Consider the following 20,936-nt stretch of genomic DNA (forward strand, 5'->3'; position numbering starts at 1 on the left):
TGTGAGCCGTACTCTCCAAATGTTTTTGTTTTTACTCTGAAGGACACCGAGGAGTCTGGCTGGAGCTTCAGCCAGAAAAACACTCCAGAAGCTTCCAAACACTGTCGTCCACTCTGTCTCTCCCTCAAGAGCAGGCTTGTCCTGGCCTTCACACTCAGAACAGAGGTTTTTTCTTGGGGCTGATGATTCACTTGGAGCAGAAGAAGAAGAATAGGATGGTACCAATGGGCCAAGTGGAACTATAATTTCACCCAGTTGACAAATAATATCAAGGGTTGTTTAATAGAAAATCTTCTCACTGCAGTCTTCCCTCCTTCCCAAAGAAAATAAAAAATCAAGACCGGGCATGCAAAAAGACCACAGAAAAATATGACTTAGTGCATATATTCAATATACACATTAATAATATATTTTCAGTTATTGCGTCTGTTTAATGCTTGATGGCTTATATTGGATTATCATGGGAGAGAGAATTCTTCAAGTCAACACATTCTCCCTCCCAATTCCTTAAATGATTGGTCAGAGGCCATATGTTTTCAAATGTGACACTCCAGGTACCCCTCTAGCATCAGATCAGGCTGCTCAGGGATAGCATGTCAGTATCCAGCCTGTCCTCCTTCTGAACTCACAAAGCACTGCTGCTTTGTGAGTGGTGTGTACAGTAAGATGACGAAGCTAAAAGTCGTTGCTGGACGATGTGAACTGAGAATGTGATCGGACAGAGCTGTTACCTTTGTTATTATATGCTGGTGGACTGACAGAACCTGTCGTGTCTGCATGAAATGCTGCTGGCAATATAAGGCGCTTGAGAGCGCCTATAGAGCAGGTGGGATGGGTGGTGGATGGATCCTACAAACCCTGGACTGTCATTTGTTCACTTCCTGTCTGAATGTGGTTTTTCTATCCACACCTTAAAATGTGCCTCCCTCCCCTAATACTATTGGTTGCCATTTGCTGTTGTTTTCTAAACGTAACCATGTGTCACATCGTCCCATGTGCATTTTTTGACATCATTGTATCCCAGAACATTAACAGAAAACACAGAAAGATATCTAGAGTGTAATAGGTAGACGTGGAAGTTCACTGCAAAGCGGCAACATGTGACAACTTAGAATGGGAACGTGTTGTAATATACACATATAGTGTCTTTTCAAAATTAACTTCTGTGTTCACAGGAAATGTACAGTTTTGCTGGTTAAATGCATACAGTCTTGTTTCAAAATAAACTCCCAATGTAGGTTTCCTCATTTTAAGGGTTACTTTCTTAGGTTTGACAATGTATTATGTGTGCGATCCACCGAGGGAGATTTAAAAAGGAGATGTTAGTGGTTAGTGGCTAATTCAAACAAAAAGAACAGCAGTCGTAAACGTCATCAACTAAGGGATTCAGGAGCTCTTTACCCTCCAAGCAGAGGAGGGTAAATGATTGTTATTGACACTTTTATGCCATTGTTGTTATTAGAAAGCTCTGCCAACTCTGCCAAGTTTTATGTCATGCTAGAGGCTGATGCTGTTGTGTTGCATGTCCTGCCCGCCATGCCCCTTTTGATTGCGGGACTGCTGTTGTTTGGTTCAAAGAGGGCATGAAGAAGGGAACTCGTCTCTATAGTGCCATCTATGTGTAAAAAGGCCTAATAGCTCTGTCAGCACTGTTGCCATTGTAGAGCGCTGTTTATGGAGTTAACACCATAAGCTAATAGCTGCGGGATCAGCCTCCATGTTGAGAACCATGTGCTAACAATAATGCCCCAACTCTGAATCATAAATATGCTCTGAATGTCACATACAGCTGCTTTAATGAGGATATCACCTCCGGATGTTAAGACATATAGTAATCCCTGCTTAAAATGATTTTTAAAAAAAAAAAAAAAAAAAAAAAGAATAACTACATTTACATCCAACTGCATTTACTCTTTCTCTCTAATTGAATAAATATAGAATTTATGAGTATGCAAACAGTGTTCATTTCAACCGATTGTGTCCAGCTGTTAAGCATAATGAATGTCTTTCTGACAGGGCAGAGCAAAAGAAAACTTTCCACATCTATTTCCAAACAGGTGTGTAGGCGAGGGGCGAGCAGAACACAAAACTTTTTAACCAATGAAGGTCTACTCACAATAAAGAAATAAAGATTTTTGCAATTTAGACAGTGTGTAGGAGTTTTTCTCTAGGCTTTCTTTTGAAAGGGCAGAAAATTGTGTGATTATATTTTTTAATTTTTCCATGTTTATCTTTGGTTTCTGAGTTTAAGCTGCAGGATAATGTTCAGGTGGAGGAGAACTTGTAAATGTGAAATGTGTTGAATCTAGTACCACATATCACATGCTACAACTTAGTGATATTTTTGCCCATCTACACTGTTAAAGACACACTGACACACTAAACCCACACTGACTGTCCTCTCAGGCCCATCACACACACACACACACACACACACACACACACACACACACACACACACACACACACACACACACACACGCTGTACACACTGTCCTGCTGCTATTAATGCACAGGAACTGCTAATTTTTTGCATGAGGTCCTTCCTCCTCTCTCAGTCCTTCTCCCTTCCGATATCATCCTCTTTTCCAAGCGCACTGCTTCTCATTCTCTCTCTCTCTTTTTTTTCAACACTTTTGAACAAAGTCTTTCTTTATTATCACTGCCAACAAAAACCAGTACACTTTTCCCGTCAGCACCCACAGCAATGCTTTAGAGGGTAGCACTTCCAATTAGCTGCTGGTTGGAAATTTTGATCACAGCGTATCAGAGAAAGACAGAGAGAATGTGTGTGTTTGTGTTCCACGGAGGATTTTTTTTTTTTTTTAAGTTTGTCACTGTTGTAGAATTAGTCTTGTGTATTGGTTTACAGCAACAGCACAAGACATGTATTTCTCTTCACTTTGAATAACATGAGGTATTGTAATATTAGATTTATGAATGGTTTTCGTTTAGCACAGTTTAATTGTGTGTTTAGTTTTCTCTAGTGTGAAAAAAGCTTTGCCTGCTTTTGAACTTAAATGAATAAAAGTGACCCTTTGTAATAATAATAATAATAGATTATAGGCTTCTGAGTCAGCCTTGCAGGTTAAAACATGATACACTAAGTACACTGACACCATAGTATTTATTATAACCAAAACATTTATTTTGAATTTTTAATCTTTATGATGTCCAATTAACCTTAAGAGGATCTGAAAATAATTTTCTGTAACCGCTTGTCCTCGTAAGGGTCGCGGGGGGGCTGGAGCCAATCCCAGCTGTCAAGAAAAAAAAAATTAAAAAATGACGGATCTGAAAATTCCAACAAAATTAAAAGGAGAGCTTACAATTTTAAATGACCATCACAAATAACAACCTAGTTGCTGTTGGCTATGATGTTTGTCCTTTCCAGAGATATCACTATATCAAATGTGTGTTTTCTGTTAAAAAGTAAAAACATAAGAAAGTTTGACGTTATTAACAACTTACTCTCACTCACTACTTTTTGACTTTACGGAAACTGTGTTAATTTGTGACAAACCTACTCAAACTGCCCGACCCATGACCCACAGGCTGTGGGTCGACCCACGCATCACTAGAACAAAAAAACACAAATTTTGAATTAATTCATCACATTCTCATTCTTATAACTCATAAAATAGGTGGGTAGTTCCCACAAGCAACAGACTTTCATGTGGGAGTCCAGTGTTTGCTTCCTGCCTGAATATGATATTTTTTTCCTACACCTTTCCATGTTCCTCCTTCCCCTAATCCCAATCATCTGTGCCAGCATGTGCATTTGCTAACATCATAGCGTTAGTTGCCATGTGCTTTATTTGCCTAAACATAACCATGTGCTGCATGATCCCATTCTTTGTATATGTTGACATCATGGCAGTGGCATCTCGGAGCTTAGACTGACAAAGCAGCAACATGTTTCAAGTTGAGATGAAAAGGTTTTGATTGATACAGCCCCAAAACACTTAGAGATAAATATCACAATAATTGTGATCAGAGGTTCTTGAAATATTTAGGAAAATACACAATAACACACATCTCAACATTGGCAGAGATATATTATGGCCCCTTTCCTAACAAAAAGTGACGATGACATTTACAGATGGAAATTACTGTTCTTAGTTCTTCTTGAGGCCCTGACACACCAAGCAGTGTGCAGCGGTCAGTCGCTGCAAGTTGGGCTGTCAGTGAGCATCAGTGAGCATCTTGACAGCTTTGTCTTTGCAACATGTACTACACCATTGACCTTCATCTGCTTTATTTTAGCTAAGGATGGCTGTTGGTTTTATGTGTTCTTGTGCAACTTTTTGGCCAAAACATGATGCAAGGGGCTTTCGTTGCTGCCAGTTCTCTGATGTTGGTTTGGTGTGCCTGGGCCTTTAGACAAAGAATTGACATAGAATGAACATTCTTCTATAATTTCTGCTCCTCTTTCAAGCACTTCCCGTAGCATTTTTCTTAAAACAATTTTCTGCTTTACGTCATGGAAAAATTTACTTTTTCTCTTATTTACAAGGGAAAAAGAAGGTTTTATTAAGTCCTGGACCAAGTGGGTCAAATTTGTAAAACCCTCATGACCAAATTTTTGAGATAATCGAACGAATGACCCTGTTGTATAGTTTATTCAAGGAAACCTTGTTCATTTCTATTGCTTTTTCTCAAGTGTCCTCCTGGCATATTTCCCGGTGCTATTATGTAAACATTTTATCTCTTCAATAATCTACAAAGTTCTTTCATTTTGAGAAAAAATACAAACTGATGAAAAAAAGGCATATTAATAATCACATTAGTCCCTAAGAACTAATCTTATATATATTCTGTTCAGTCTTGTATTGTGTAACAGTCTAAAGTTTTCAAGTGTTTGGCAGACATCATGCTTCATTTGCAGTTATCATTCATTCTGAATATTTTCATCATGAATATTCCATGCCTCATAATACTTGTAATCCATTACATTGCACAATGCCAGTGAGCTTAGCCAAGTGTTCACAGATAGACAACAGCTTTTCTCGGTAGTGGACTTGCTAGACAATAAATATTTGGACACTGAGGGTGATACAGGCCCGTTGCACAGTGAGGAGGACCTTGAACTCTTCGTTCTCCCACACTGAGCTTTAGAGGCCGAGCCAGAGGGGAGAGGAGCGACCACCACACATGGCTGAACACACCCGTGTAAACATGGACTCTCCTGTGTGTTACCCTAGTATCCTTATACTCATTCACACACTGTTAATGCAAGAGAATACTCTCTGTAATAAACATTTTTATTCAGTGCATAATTTCACCTGAATGAATACAGTCATATCAAGATTGTGACTGAGGCAGGAAGCACAAGTCCTACCACACTATTCCTGTCCAGTTGCTGTTCTAAAAGCTTCTTTAACTCTTAGGGTTAACATTTACTGTATATGTATCTTTATAGACAGGCTATCTACAAAAAAATGTTACAAATGTCACATCCTGAGTTAAGTATAGAGAGTCTCTCCCCAGTAAAAAGTAAATCAGAGTCAGAATCTGCTTTATTGGCAAAGTATGTAGGGGTCTGAATGCAGCTCAGTTAAAGGGTTAAACTGTGTAATTTTAATAGATTAACATTTTCACAATTAACATTTTAAGAAAAATATTATCTTTCTTTCTTAGAGAAGTTTTTATGTTTTCTTTCACTCATAAAGACTATCATAAAACAGGATCCTCGCGAAGGTGGCTGCCAGTGAAAACATGATTTAAACACGCCGCCTTCCCCGGACAGTAAATCATCAACATAAGTCAATACAATATTGATCAGTGGCATTATCACACGACAATGATGAGTATGAGCGGTAGGCCAGGCAAAGTAACACAACAAAAACACAGACAGTATGATAATAACATCCAAAAAGTTTTACTCTCAGTGTTTTCTATGGCTTGAGAAATACTTCCACAAAAAAACAAGAATGCCACTATACATGTGTTTTTAACAGTGTAGCATTATCATATAATGTGTTTCCCAGACAAATTGATAGTGAGTTCACTATGTCCTTTCAGATGTGAAACTGTCAGGGACGAGGGACAGATACACAACAACATGACAGGCTCCCATTGAATTACAGAGTGGGTAACACATCATCAAAACTGTGATTTCCCTCCTTTATCTACTGTGCTGACTGTAGAGATCTTATGTGCTGTTTTCACTGACATGGATTTAAACTGTAAGTGTGTGAAGACATAGAACTGCTCAGGGTTTTTTAATCAGCATTTTTCCCTTGCTCTGCCTCAAGTAATAAGATTACCTTTTACATTTGGAGAAAAACAGGACAGCAAGTATTTACTTGTTTGTATGTTTATTTACTATACAGGTAACTTTTTACATATTGATAAAGGGGTTGACAAGTGCCCATGTACAATGACATCTGAACAACAGCAGTGTGTTTTAAGATAAGTACAATCGGGCCTAGTAGGCTCACTGAAATCTGTGTAACTCATAAAACACTAACGGCCGCTCCTTTTGTGCAAAGCAGAGCTCTGGTAGTGTTGGAGGGGGGTGGGGTTTCATCCTTCAGGGCCAGACTGAACTTCCTGTGAAGGTGTAGGGGATAAACGAAGAGAGGGATGCTGGGAAAGGGTGAGGCCGTGTGAGGAGATGAGAGTCTGAGCCCGGCTTAGACATCCTCCTCTCAGAGGCTCCTGACATCCCTACCGGCTATCATATTCTCCATGGCCTTAACACACATCTCCCACACAAACACACACACACACACACACACACACACACACACACACACACACACACACACACACACACACACACACACACACCTTTTCTTGCTCTTTTCTTCTCCCTGTCCCTGTTCTGACCCTGAGAGCTGCTTTTATAGAGAGCAGAGACACTTAGTGCTGTCGGACCACTTGTAGAGGCTTCTGTCCCTTTTATTCTCTCTGGCTTCAGCATGCATCAAAAGCAGAGGTCTAACACCGCTGCTGGCAGCTTTGGGTCACACCAAATGACAGTGTGGCAAAGTGTGGAAGTTCATAATGCCCTGTATTTGAGTTTACTGCCTGAGAACTGTCTGAATTTTTAACATAGGGAGAGTGTGATTTTAGAAATTGTCCACAACAGGAGTAAAGTTTCTATGAGACTGTCCCCACCAGAAAGACAATATCACTGTTCCTTCCAACACTGAAGGCAGTCTGTGTTTAAAATGATGACTGTCCTCAATAAATAGCAACCTCATAATTAGCATAACATCACAACATCACAGATGTCTCAGGGGGGAGGACAGGATGGTTGATTAGGTTACTGTCTGATGCTGACATGGTAGACATGGCTGTTCACACCGTAGCTTATACCAACATTCACTGTTATTGTGCTTTAACCATGACAGTAGAGTTGTCCTTACTGGCACCATTATGGCATCTATTTTATTAAACTTAACCAAACCTTAACCATCAAGATTTTTGTAAGACACAAAGGCGTGTTGCTCCCTGCATCTGTCATGAGAATGTCACATGATTTTATTGTTTGTTTCTTACTCGATGATTGATGTAGTGCTCTATCCATGTAACCTGCACACACCATAATAGTAACTTATCAGGAGAAAGAATCAGGCTTCATGGGAAATGTTGTTTTTAAAAACACACAAAGCTAGTCTTAAGAACTTTCAACATGTTCTCATTCCAAACTTTTCACATGGTGCTGCTCTGTCAGGACCCTTCGCATCAACGTATGACGTTTTTGGTATCCTTGTGCGTCCGCTGTTTACACTCTGGGATGCCTTACAGTGATGTCAACAAATGCACATGGTGGGATGAAGCAGCACGGTCCTTGTGTTTACACAACAGCGCACCAAACTCACAGATGGTTAGGTTTAGGCAAAAGAGGCACATGGTAAGGTGTAGAAAAAAAACACACACAAACATCCACATGGGAAGCAAACTCTTGCACAACAGTTAGTTGTTTGTGTGATCCATCCACCTCCCCACCCGCTCGCCCTATGAGCACACTCACGCTCCTTATACTATGTGGGTACCAGCAGCGTTATAACCTGACACTCTCGTTTGCATTTCAGACACATTGTCGTACATCCATACATAGACAGACGTATGGATGTATGACAATCCCCAAAACATAAAGTTATTCTCATGAACTCAGTATCTTAAAACTGCCTTTAAGGAATTTGTTCTAATTTTACACATATGTCCTCTTGGACTCATTGATGAATGGATTAGATTTTGGTGGTTTAAGGTCAAGGTCACTGTGAACAGGTCCACTTCATTCATGAGAATGTGGCACTCAAGAACACCATGAGGGATTTTCTTTAAATTTGATGACATCTATTTGGATTCAACAATGAACTGATTAGATTATGCTGGTCAAAGGTTATTGTGACATCGCTTCTGTCTCATTCTTGTGAATGTGATTTCTCAATATTGGGATATATATTTGGCAGAAATGTGCTATGACCTTAAAAAACATCTCTTTGGCCATAACTCAATAATTCATATGCTAAATAAAGCTGCAAGCAGCGATGAAAAGGCCCTCGCACCCCCATGTACATTGAGGGTACTGGTGGGAGTCCAGCTGAAGTGTTCGTTAATTTTATGTTTGGACCCTGGAGTGATATATTTCACATGGACTTCCAGGGGCCACTAGGTGACACTGGAGGGCACATAAATGCCACCTCATCCAGTTCACCCATTGCCAGTGGGTGGCACAGTGAGTATGACAGGCAACTGACATGCTGATGTCTTCAGGTCTGCAGCCTGATCACACCAGCTAAATTTGGGGCCAATTGGTTGATGCAAAGTGAAGTTACAACAACTTCCTGTTTGGCTTGCATACTGTGTTGCCACGGCAACGGTGTTCAAGGAAAACTTATAATCTTCACAACAAGGCATCATCAAGGTCTTAAAGTGTTTTTGTTTTTTTTTAACCAACTTTGAGCTGAATACAGATGTGTTCAGGGTGGGACCCTTATCAAATCTATGAAGTTTCAGGCATATCAGACAATGTACACCAAAGTTACAACAATTCCCTCTCTTATGGCAAAACATCAAAATTCGACACAGTGACACGGGAGAACTGTAAAAGTTTTGCGCTGACCTTTGATAACTTTTCATCTCCAAGGGGTTTAGATTGGACACGCCAAATTTGAAGTTGATCGGATTAATCCTATAGAACGAGTTTGCAAAAGTTTGAGGCCAGAATTCATCAAAAATTAGCAAAAACAAAACAAACAAACAATCAAATAAAATTCAAGTGGCCGACTTCCTGTGGGGTTTGGGGGGTGGGTCCACAAGGCTTTTTTGTGCATCTAGACAGGATAGACAAGTCTACCAGATTTTATGTATGCAGGTGAACAGCAGTGAGAGGGCTGCCTCATTAAAATATTGTAGGGGGTGATACTGAGGCATGCTAGCACTAACAGAAAATGAGCATATAGACCTACTCAGAGCTGAACTGTTGTCCACCATGCCAAGTTTGGAGAAAATTTTAGCATGTACAGTAAAGTTATAATAATTTTCCCCTCTATGGCGAAACATCAGCATTTGATGCTAAGCCGAAGACAAATGATAAAAATTTTGCATGGATCTTTGATAACTTTCAACTTTTCATGAATGTCTTAGGATCATACAGACAGAATTTCAACTGGATCTGATTAATTGTGTATACCGAAGTTACAACAATTTTCTGTTTTATTGTGAAACATCACAATTTGACGCCGCGCCACGGGAAAATGGTAGAAGTTTGGTGCAGACCTTTGATAGCTTTTCGTCACAAAGGGGTTAGGATTGGACACACCAAATTTAAAGTAGATTAGATTAATCCTGTAGGACGAGTTTGCAAATGTAGGAGGGTGGAAATCGCCAAAAAAAAATTGGAGGTGAAACTGACCATTGAGGCTACACATCACACAAAACCATCAAAATACGTTTTTTTTTTTTTTTTTTGCCAGGCCGAGCATGTGTACCATGAGTGTCATGAGTTTTTGGGCATGTTGTGACCAAGAGGTTCCTCACACCGTTCGGTGCTTAGGCCTAATTATGACAAAATTTCACACAAATGTCTAACAAGATAAAATTATGAAAAGATGACATTTTACTTCCAAATGGTCAAAGGTCAACTTCACTGTGACATCATAATGTTCTGCAAAAACACTTTTCTGGCCATTACTTAAGGGGCTTTATGCAGGAAACGATAAATCAACAAATGTTCTCTTAAATTTGTTTGTATCTAGGATGTGTTCTTATTTTGTTAGTACCCATTAATTTTTTGGATTTAGCAGTGATTTTTTTATTTTTGCTCTTCTCTTAGATGAGAGAAAATTTCATGAGTAGTTGAGACCACTCTGACCAAGATAAGAGAAAAACATCTTGTTTTCACAGACAACAAGTGTTGACCAGTGCATGAAAAAAATACATTTTACATTTAAGAGATATTTGTAAAATGCATGAATATCATATTTAGATCATATTTTAGAGCAATTATAATTGATTATTAAATTTAGGGCTGAAGAAATACAACCATATTTGGTGCACTGATGAAGAAATTATGTCTTCACTTCATCTCTCAGAGTGCATTGTCTTAAACTTTACTTTCAAGCCATTTCATGGTGTTTTAAAATCTTCTTTGACTCTTTCATGACTAAAATATTATGCAAAATGTTCATTTCCTACATGTTATCCATTGATTCAAGGTGCAAGGTGTTTGTCAGATACTCAGCATATCTATTGTTTTTTATATAGAGATATATATATATATATATATATGTGTGTGTGTGTGTGTGTGTGTGTGTGTGTGTGTGTGTGTTGTTTGCCATAACAAGATATATATATTGCCATAGCAACATATAACATATACAACAATTCAATATATACAGCAGAAGATACTGTATATATACAGTTTATACACAGAAATTGATGTGCAGTTTGGTCCTCAGTAGCCATTGTTGATCAGAACTGAATCAGACCTGTGTACTAGATGCTGTAATATCACTGTGAGAGGACAAAAAATAACAGATATTAACCATTAAGGCTTTCAGTATAGTCATTGCTTTACTTTTTCTTTCTGTTTTCCATTTATTTATTTTCATCTATAATTCAATGTTAAACTTATCATCCAATCATTTGATTAAGTAACTGTATAAATATATTTAGATATATAATTGTGATCATATTTTATGATATTTTTCCCAGTTCATTGGTGATTTTCTAATGATTCTCTCTTTTTTAAGCTTAGACCTTATTTCAGGTAATTCTTGTGTCATCTTTTACTAATTTTCTGCTGTGTTTTTGAAAGGAATCAAACAAATTTGCTCCCAATTTAAGTTTCTAGTTATAATAATATCAAAGTTTGTGGAAGGCATCTAAACACAGCACAAGAAAACTAATGTTGAGCCAGATTTCAAAGGGTTAACTGTTTTCTTCTTTTCTCTTTCCATGTGCTGCTGTCCTCATGCCCTTGTCTCATGGATATATAGGTGAGTGCCACACTGCCACACAGTGCTCTGTGTCTGTCATGCTCTCACTCTGTGGCCCTCCTCAGTTTCGGTGTCAGGCCCTCCACACTCCCACCAAGGGCCCCTCCATTCTTCCTTGACACCCTGTCATTATTTTAATCAAATGCAATTACCAGCACTCTGAGGACAATTGAGTTCTGTTGACTGTCCTTTTTCTGTTACCCCTTGTCCCCCCCCCCCTTTTCAGCCCACTACAGCAACACACACATACACACACACAGACAGAATTGTCTCAGAAAGGAGTTAAAAGTCTAAAAGTTAGACGGGCGTGTGGGCTTCAGAGGATGGAAAGGGTCAGGGATTGAAGACACACATTGTACTCTCCACAATTCACCAACCTCATTTCAATGTTGGGGGGTTGGGGGGTCTCCTGGTTGCTGCAGGGTCAGAGAATATGATTGAAGTGTTAACAGAGACTTGTGTTTAGCTGGCCTGTCAGGGCTCAGCGTAAAGTGTATTTTAGAGTGTGTGTCTGTGTGGTTTCGCCCTATCATCCAGGCGTTGTTTTGGTCAGGAGGTGGGCGAGGCTTGGAGGAGTCGGGGGTTAAAAGACCGTGTGACGCTGTTGTGGGACGAGGCGTTGAACTGACTGCTTTTGTGCCAGGCAACAAAAAGATGCTTGCGCCAAAAGCAGGCCTGCCTTTGTCCTCGCCCCTCCCATTATGTTTGCACCACTGCAAAATATGATTTCAGATCATCCCAGAAGAAAAGGGAAGATGGGTTGAGAGTGAGGGGGGGCAGTTCTATCTGTGTGTGTTTGTGTGTGAGTGTGCGTGTTAAGGGAGGGAGGTGAGGAGGAGGGACAGCTGCTGAATAGCCTCCTGTGTAGTAATCAGCAGGCTGAGCCCCCAAGGATGGGGGAAGAAGAGCGGGATAAAGACTGTAAGTGTTCTGAAGATGTGACCGCCACACCACCGCTACTTTTGCCTTGTGGGCACTAGGAAAGAATTCACAGATCTGTCATCTGCCAGACATTACCCCAACCCCCCCACCTCCACCCCTTCTCTTTCTCTTTCTTTCTCTCTCTCTCACACACACACACACGCACACACCCCTGTTCTTTCCCCAGCCACCCTCAAGGTTCCTTCCTGTAACTTTGGGTGACCTCCGCTCAGAACAGACACACAATAACCTCACGGATCTCTCAGTGGCCCCCTCCTGGTGTGAGAGGACTTAGTCGGTGTCTCAGAAACTCATGACTCGCCTTCAGGTAGACTGTAAGTGTGTGTAAAAGAACGAGGTCAGGTTAGAAGCCAAGCAGCAGCACGGAGGATGCTCGCCCTGCACAATGCACTCCAACAAGAAGGCAATATAAACATGACACACCAACAGGGTGGGGGAATTCCTCATGCATGGTTACTAACCAAACATGAAATGTTTATGTTGTCTGTGTATGGGAGGGTGAGTGGATATGCACGCTCAAGAAAAACAAGGAACAAGGTTGACTCTGATCCGCATGTGGTGCCTCCCACCATTTCATGTATTCTTGCATCACAGCGTGGCAGGGAGGACGGCTGCCATCCCCTGACCAAAGATACGGATATTGAACAGGACAAGACATTAACATTTCACCACCACCTTGCCTCCCCTCTTCTTTTTCTCACCCTCTCTCTCCTTTCTTTTTACATGGTGCTGGTGTTCCTCAGAGCTGTCGCACACACAGTGTGCTGGGGGAAGTGCCACGAGCTGGAGGCACAGCCACACAGTGATAGGAGATAGTGCAAAGCACGCCGAAGAGAGCGATCTTAGCAAGAAAAAAATGTTCAGCCTTCATGCGGCAGAGGAGTCTCAGGCAGCCTGCTTTAACCCCAGGCACTTGCCTCTGTGACAGCTTTTAACTCATTCTATCTCCATCCTTTCAGACATTGCTTTTAATGATCTGTACTCTGCTTGAAAATTGAAATAACTCAACACTCAAAGGCTGGCCTACAGAAAGCTTGTCCTGAAATGACTTTAAAGTCTTTGTTGTTATTGCTTCATTTTATTTCTTGGTGTCCTTGCACTTGTACATGTTCTCTTTAAATTATTTTTTGCATCAGTATTTGTACTTAGTATTGTTGGGCTCTTCTATGTTGAGTTAATGTTTTTTATGTATATATATTTACAGGAGCTGGTGTCCCAGCTATCTGTATTGTTGGTTTTGCATTGTTGCCGTTAATTGACTTTTAAGGATGGAGGCGAAAAGTTTAGATGCAATCGGAATGGATGTGATTAGATCTGAATGTTCTCCGGAGGCCTATTAAGAAACACAAAACCATACTTTTTGGTGAAATTGTTTTTCTGACTCCACATTTAGCAACTTTGAAATTTTTAAATCTTATTTGATTTGTTTTCCACATGACTCATTCAGGCAGCAGATATACAACTCAACCAGCCGGTTGACCGGCCCAGTTACGGTAATTCTAGCATGAACTAACATGTATTAGGCATCGATGGATTTTTTTTCATTTGTGTAACCAGAGTTGCCTTTTTTCATATAAAAACATTACAGACTATAGAATATGTAAAAAAAAAAATTTAAAAAAGCATCAATTAATTAAGAAAAAATTAATTTTCTTAATATAATGCCTTTTTAAAAATGTCAATAGTTAATGTAATATAAAAAAAATCTAAAAAATGAAAAGTAACTAAAATAAATAAATGGACACAACTAAATACATACAAATTCTAATAAATCTTGTATCAAAATATGAATAAAATGTGTGGTAAAAAATGAATAGTCAGTGTAAAGTAGTGTAGTGAGCTAAGTTAAACATTGCCGTTTAAGTAAGTGAGTAAATGACTTTACATATAGGCCAATTGCAACATGAAACACATATAATTCGGTCTAAAGTGGAAATTGGCAATGAATGTTACATTGTGATCTGATATGCTGAGGTAAAGAGAGCATCAGCTTCTTTTTACCACGACAACTCAACCAAGTGCTCACATACATTCTCCTCAGTAAAATAAGGATATATCGTACGTTTGTGCCATTCAACTAAACTATAATCATTAGGGGATGTAGAGTAGAAGATTTTGTCTGACTGTAACTTTCAGTGTCATTTTAAGTCCAGAGAAGAAGAGCAATGATCATTTTCTGTTTGTTTGTTTTTTTTCTTAGCTTTCAGAAATCTATATCTTTTTGCAACATTTTCATCTGGTGGATATACTCATCACTACACACTCTATAATCAGTGAGAGCAATAGGGACAAATAGAGAAAAATGGGTAGTGCCAAATTTTTTAACGTAAACTGCAAAGCGTTGAGGATAGTGTTGTTGAAAACTTAAAGGAAAGAATATTCAGAGAGTGAGCAGGAGAAATGTTGCAGTGGCCCAGAAATGACAGGGTCCTGGCAGCCTTTGTTGCTTTTGCTTCATTTCATTTGGTTTCTTAATAAAAGACTAGAGGTAGTTCAGGCCAGAAATAGAGTGCACTCTACCCAGCCCTGACCATTCCACTGTTTACTTTGAGCATGACATTAACACCCAGAGTACATATGTTAAGAGTCCTCTCAGAGAGTACAGTGTGTGGTCGAAGCAAGGGATTTGTTCAAATTAGGCTCTTAAAGATCATGTAACATAAGTGGAAACAAATGTGGATGCCTCCGCCATGTTATTCTTGCAATGCTCGGCCAAAGCCCTGGGCTTCGAGACAGCTCGTTTCTTGACTACTACTGAAAGAAACTGAGGCAGAAAAGACAGAACTCGAGCTTTTTTTTGTCCTGAGCTCTGTGTTCCACTCCAAGCTTGTTTTATGAGACACCTAGGAGTGTTTGGAGACGCCTGGCTCTCAGGCCCACAGCCTCTCAGAGAGTGTAGGAGGGACAAGTTATGCCTAATGTGCAATGTCCATTGAGTCGGCTGTTATGCATGGTAATGAATGGTGGTCAGAGAAACAGTGTCCTGTATCAAAGAGCTGAACTAACATGCCTTTCTCACGGAGCCGGAGAAGTGGCCCTTTGTCACGGCGGACGCCTGCTATTGACTCCCAGCATCTCACAAAATATGTCCCATTGTTGGAGACGGCCAACTCCGTTTACAACTCTGAACTGACAGCATTCCTGAAGTCAGCAACACCAACCCCTCCTTCTCGAACTTTCAAGAGTGACAGCAATGAATTTCATTATTTTTTACCCCATGTCACTGACTATCTTTTTTAACAGATTGCACATGCTTGAAAATTTACTTTAGAGTCAATATTTATTTTGTGTTATTCCACTCAGATAGTCCTAATTTTTTTTTTTTTAAAGATTAATTTTGGGAGTTTTTTACCTTTATTGATAGGACAGCTCAAATAGATAGGGAACATGGGAGAGGGAGAGGGGATGACATGCAGCGCAGGGCCACAGGCCGCTGCAGAGGGCTCAGTCTGTAGCAGGCACACACTCTACCTGGTGAGCTAGAGGTCGCCCCAGGTAGTCTTGTTTGAGTGTTTTACACTATGTGACTTACATCTATTGTATTGTAACTTTTTTCAGAGTATATCTTTTACTGGCTCTTCAAAAGCACTGATAAAGAGAGTCGAAATTGAATTTATGGTGAAGTATAAGAAAAGATCAGTAAATTTCATCAGACCCAAATCATTCATTAGATGTCATCCGTGAACATGGCCTGTTTAGATTAGCATTTCTGAAAACACTTTTTGAGTATCTTGAGCCGCTTTTACACTGCCTGTTCAAGGTGGGAACATTGTGCTGTTGTAAAAAGAAGAACTGCAGCCATAAATGTCTGCAAATAGTGAAAACAATGAGATTCAGGAGCTCCTTACCCTCCAAGCAGAGGACCAGATCATCTGCCATGTTATAGAGAAGGCAAATGATTGTGACTGACATGTTATGTCTCTGTTATTGTTTAGAAAGCGCTGCTGACGCATATGTTATATGTCACACTACAGGCCAACGTTGTGGGCACACATCGGGCCCGTCACTCCTCTTTTGGCCCTGCGATGCCCTAACCAATTTAAAATCACAATCTGGAGCAAAATGATGCTGCTGTTGTTTGGCTCTGTGTGACAATGCAAAGCACAAAAAAAAGGGACTCAGTAGTGGCTCTTTGGTACCATCTCTGTGTGGAAAGGGCACCGGTGAAGTTAAGTAGTCAAGTCAAGTCAATTTTATTTTTAAAACCGATTATCACAAATCACAATTTGCCTCAGAGGGCTTTATAGGATATGACGTCCCTCTGTCATTAGACCCTCTAAGATGGATTGGCACCACAGAAACCCCATCTTACGTGACCCTGAATTATTGTGTTGATTCATGCTTTACTAGGAATGTGCATCTTGTTGTGTGAACAGCTTTTTAATTCATATTCATAAAGGACTTTATTCAGAGTGTTTTTTTTGCAATGTATCAAATTATTATTAACGGACTAGAAAAAAAAAAAAAACACTGCATGTGCTCGCAGCTTGATTTGACTTCAGTCAGTCAGTTACTGGCGACAATGTATTCAAAGTGTGGCAAAGGGGTGACAAGCAAACTGCAACCACCAACAGTTTTCAAAATGGTCAACAAGCTTGACTTTATATTTCTTTTGAGAAGTTTTTTCTTTTTCAGACTGGTCAGTGGAGCCGGCATCTAGTGATCACATAAAAGGCTCAAACTTAACTCTTACCTGAAAAGTCTTCACCTTTCAGTTGTAGTTGCTGGGACTTAGCAACAGCATATACTGTATATCAGAGGAGTCGCGGCAGATTTTAAAAGAGTTCATCCAGCATAAATTACTACAACCTTTGCTTGTGTCAGACAGGTTTGTAATTCAGTTGTGTCTCATCCAGTTTAAGTCCCCCACGTCTCCTAATATGTCCTGAACTTGTAGCATGATAGCATTTCGGAGAGGACCTCTAACAAAAAGTGAAGTGTGGCAGAATCCCTGAATCCCTCCTCCCAGTCTGGAACATGCAGTGCTTGAGAGGAGACTGAGCTCATTTCTGTCCAATAAACCCAGAGAGAGCTGAGGGCTTCTTTCTCTGTGAAAATGGTGGCAGTGAAAATAGTGCTCGGGGAAAACAGGCTGCTGAGTCCATTTTAAAAGCCCTACCACCACCACCACCACCACCCCATCCACCATCCACTCCACTTTTTACGGCGTTGGTAGTGTTGGAATGTTTTTCATGAGAAGGGGGCTATTTACTCGGCTGCAGCCCCTGCATCAGCGTGTGTCTGTGAGTGAAAGAGAGAAAAGTGAAGCTCAGAAAAGCATTTATTTATAGGTATCTGAAAGCTGCAGGGCCCTGAAACTCTGGCATGTATTATGACGTAGCTTTGAAACAGCTAAAACAAAACCCTGCACGGCGAGATCCAGCTATTTTTATCACTTAGTTTAGCTCCCAATTGTACTCCATAAAAGCTGCATTCTCACCCCACCTCTTTTGCCCACATTACCTTGTTAGACCAAGCTCTTTGTTTGTAATGTGCTCAAAACCCACGCAGGTGTCCGTGTAACCCTTTGAAACCTGAGCAATTTGGCTTGATTTCTTTCAAAAACATTGCAATGATTAATGGAAGAATAAATGACCCCAAAATTTTCAAGTAGTTCGAAAAAATAGTTGAGTAGAAAATTAGCTGGAAATTACATTAAAAAAAGAAAGAAAAAGATGACTCGGAATAGGTGCTTAGAAATCATATTGATTCTGTAACATTATCTTATGTGTGTAATTATGATAATTCTGAATAGAGTTGTTCTTTATCCCTGGGTTTTTTTCTTTATCTCCTTAGACATTTTCCCCTAGCTTTTTAAATGTATTGCACTTTGTGGAGTTTTTCTTACCAAGCTGCTAATTGCCTTTTTGTACATGATTTCAGAGTTCAAAAGTTTAAATACTCATGAAAGGCCTCTTATAGCAGCACAAGAAAGTAATGTCGCTCCAGGTTTCAAAGGGTTAAAATCATATATGCCAGGAATCTGTGCCCTGCACGACATTTAGAGTTTTTTGGAGTGATCAACCTTTGCTTTCAGAGCTGCCTTTGTTGTCTTGTGGTTAGAAATCTACAGTAGTCCTTTAGTGACCGTGCTTCAGTGCAGAAGTCCGCAGGCCTTTAGGTACTTGTCTGTCAGTGAATATTGTCTGAATCGGATCACTTCTCCTGGCGCTAACAACTCCAATGATGAAGTCAGCACCTCTCAACATCTCGCCCCTTAATGGAGTCTTCACTGCCTTTGTCCTTAACCATCCATTTCCATTAATTATTCAGGGGGAGAAAGGAAAACCGTTTGAGTGGGTAACACTGATCCAGTGTACTCAACCAATCTATGCAGTGTAAGTAATAAAATACCACGCACTCAGACGACACAATAAAAGAGATGGAGACAGAGGAGACGCTTGTTAAAAATGTAAGTAGACGGAAGCTACCCGAAGACAACAAAGGGAGGAGGAGGCGGCGGCTCGGGAGTCAAAAGACACAGCAACGACATCTTAGTGTCTGGGTTAATCAGCGAAACAGGCCGATAGCAGCTGGTGTTTCACTGTATCCACCCGGTCCATGGAGGGCGCCTGTCTCAGCAGAGGCTGAGTCGATGTGATGCGCCCTCGGTGCAGCTGAGTGATGCTAATTGGGATTAGCGCCCATTGCGCTAGTGACACATGACATTCCGGGGCCAGCCCTTCCAGATTCCACTCTCTGCACTGTCAAACTCTGCCGTATGTTTTCTTCTCACTCTCAGGCCTCTGGAAAGATGCAGGGCACCAAAAATAAGAGCCAAGAAAACGTGCAATCAAGAAAGAGAAGAGTAAAAGAGTATTTTTTCTAAAGGAAAACGTGGAGAACAAAAAGACACGGCTACGGTGTCAGGGTACCAGTGCCCTGGCTGGAAAAGGTCACAATGCGCTTTTCAACTTTCACTCTAAATAAGACTCGCTTCCCCGGCCTGAAATGAAGAAAAGAAGGAGATGGAGATCCATAAGTCATCAAAGATGAATCCACCCCTGCTCTGCCACCACACTCAGTTAGATCATCATTGACCACAAGCTGCTGCACCCTGAGTTTGATAAAGCCACCCAGCCAGCCGGTGTGAGGAGAAGAGGTTGGAGAGCTGATTATTTTTTTTCCTACAGATTTTGGAGGGGGGCCTTTTCTGAGGTATTAGATCCATGAACTGGGAGTGCTGTATTGAATATTTTATCGACTGTCTGCTTGCCCCGTGCTGACCTGCCTGACATGCTAAGTTCCCGGCTCGCTGGAGACGCCACGTCGCTTCGCATCAGCTCAGCCACCCGTGAGGCTCTCCTGCATTTCCTGTGAATAAACTCGCACACAGTGGGGGAGGAAGAGAGGCCAGGACACAGGGGCACTGGGGCTGAGATGAGGAGAAAACACACACACTCACATTCTTTCTCGGAAGAACAACACACACAACCTTGGCTACAGTATGAACTCCCTTGGTCAGAGGCTGATGAATCCTCCTGAAGCACCCAGTCAATTGAAACTACCTCAAATCTCTGTTTTAATGACAACATCACGGCACCAAGGCCAGTAGGAGCTGGCTGTGGCTCTCTTTAATTAGAAAGTCTTTGAATGTGATAAATACAGTAATCCGAGTCCTTATACCTTTACAACAAAATATTAATTAGATACTTTGTCATTTTGTCATCAGTCTACAATATGACTCATTTTGAAAAAAAATTAAAAAAAAATATTTTTTTTTAACTGTTACGCCAATTGTCAGGACTAATAATAATTATGATTATTATCATTATTTACATATCTCCACAAGAGGCAGCTGTCAAGAAAACTGGTCAACAACAAGCTGAAGATATGATACCATGTCAATAACTTATTTGGAGTGCTGCATATTAGAAGGCACCTTACCTTATATTAATGTTGTATTAACCCTTTTGGGTTTTTGTTGCATCAAGTTTTTTATTTGTCTTATTTTTTTAGTTTTTTTCCCCATGTTTTTTGATAATATATAATCATCCCCCTAGCTAATTTTCAGATCATGACCTTCGACTAATGTTTTTTTGTGGACAATACATTTCTTGCCAAGATGCTTATTATGTTTTTCTTGTGTCTGTGAAAGAAATCCAACCAATTTTGCCAGGTTTTACTGGTTTAAATACTTGTTAAAAGCTTCTGAATGCAGCACAAAACAGCTGATATAGAACCAGGTGTTGACATGTTAAAATACTTGACAAAGCATCGATAATTGTCAATTGATTTTTTGTTTCTTTTGTTTATTATAGCAATCTCAGACAATATTATATCATGATGACTACTTATTACAAGGAAGAGTTTGACAAAAAACTAGCTAATTCCGCGTTTGAGGTCATAGTACCCAGAATGATTATAATAATAATAATAATAATAATTACAGAATGATATAGTAATATGCATAAAAGCATGATATGTGTAATTTGTCATGTTTGTCTAGTGACTGTTTTGTTGTCAAAGTTTTCGATTTTCTGGTGGCGCCCGCTGCCATTATGAAGCGTACTGTAACAGTGCACTTTAAATAAAAGG

The 20,936-nt window shown here is 40.1% G+C and overlaps 1 protein-coding gene across 3 annotated transcripts in view; it reads left to right on the top strand.

Annotated features, from left to right (window-relative positions):
• The window catches only part of bcas3 (BCAS3 microtubule associated cell migration factor), a 479,979-nt gene that overhangs the window by 281,911 nt on the left and 177,132 nt on the right, over positions 1-20,936 (top strand). The window contains exon 24 of one of the 3 annotated variants that reach the window (XM_088079375.1): positions 11,457-11,590. The exons of the other annotated variants lie outside the window; for them this stretch is intronic. Coding sequence (XP_087935501.1) covers positions 11,457-11,575 — 119 coding nt within the window. The 3' untranslated portion in view covers positions 11,576-11,590. Of the gene's footprint in view, positions 1-11,456; positions 11,591-20,936 lie in introns of those variants that run through there. 3 annotated transcript variants of the gene reach the window in all.

This window comes from Plectropomus leopardus, chromosome 6, assembly GCF_026936395.1.
Source record: "Plectropomus leopardus strain MGB_pleo_1.0 chromosome 6, ASM2693639v1, whole genome shotgun sequence".
NCBI lineage: Eukaryota > Metazoa > Chordata > Actinopteri > Perciformes > Serranidae > Plectropomus > Plectropomus leopardus.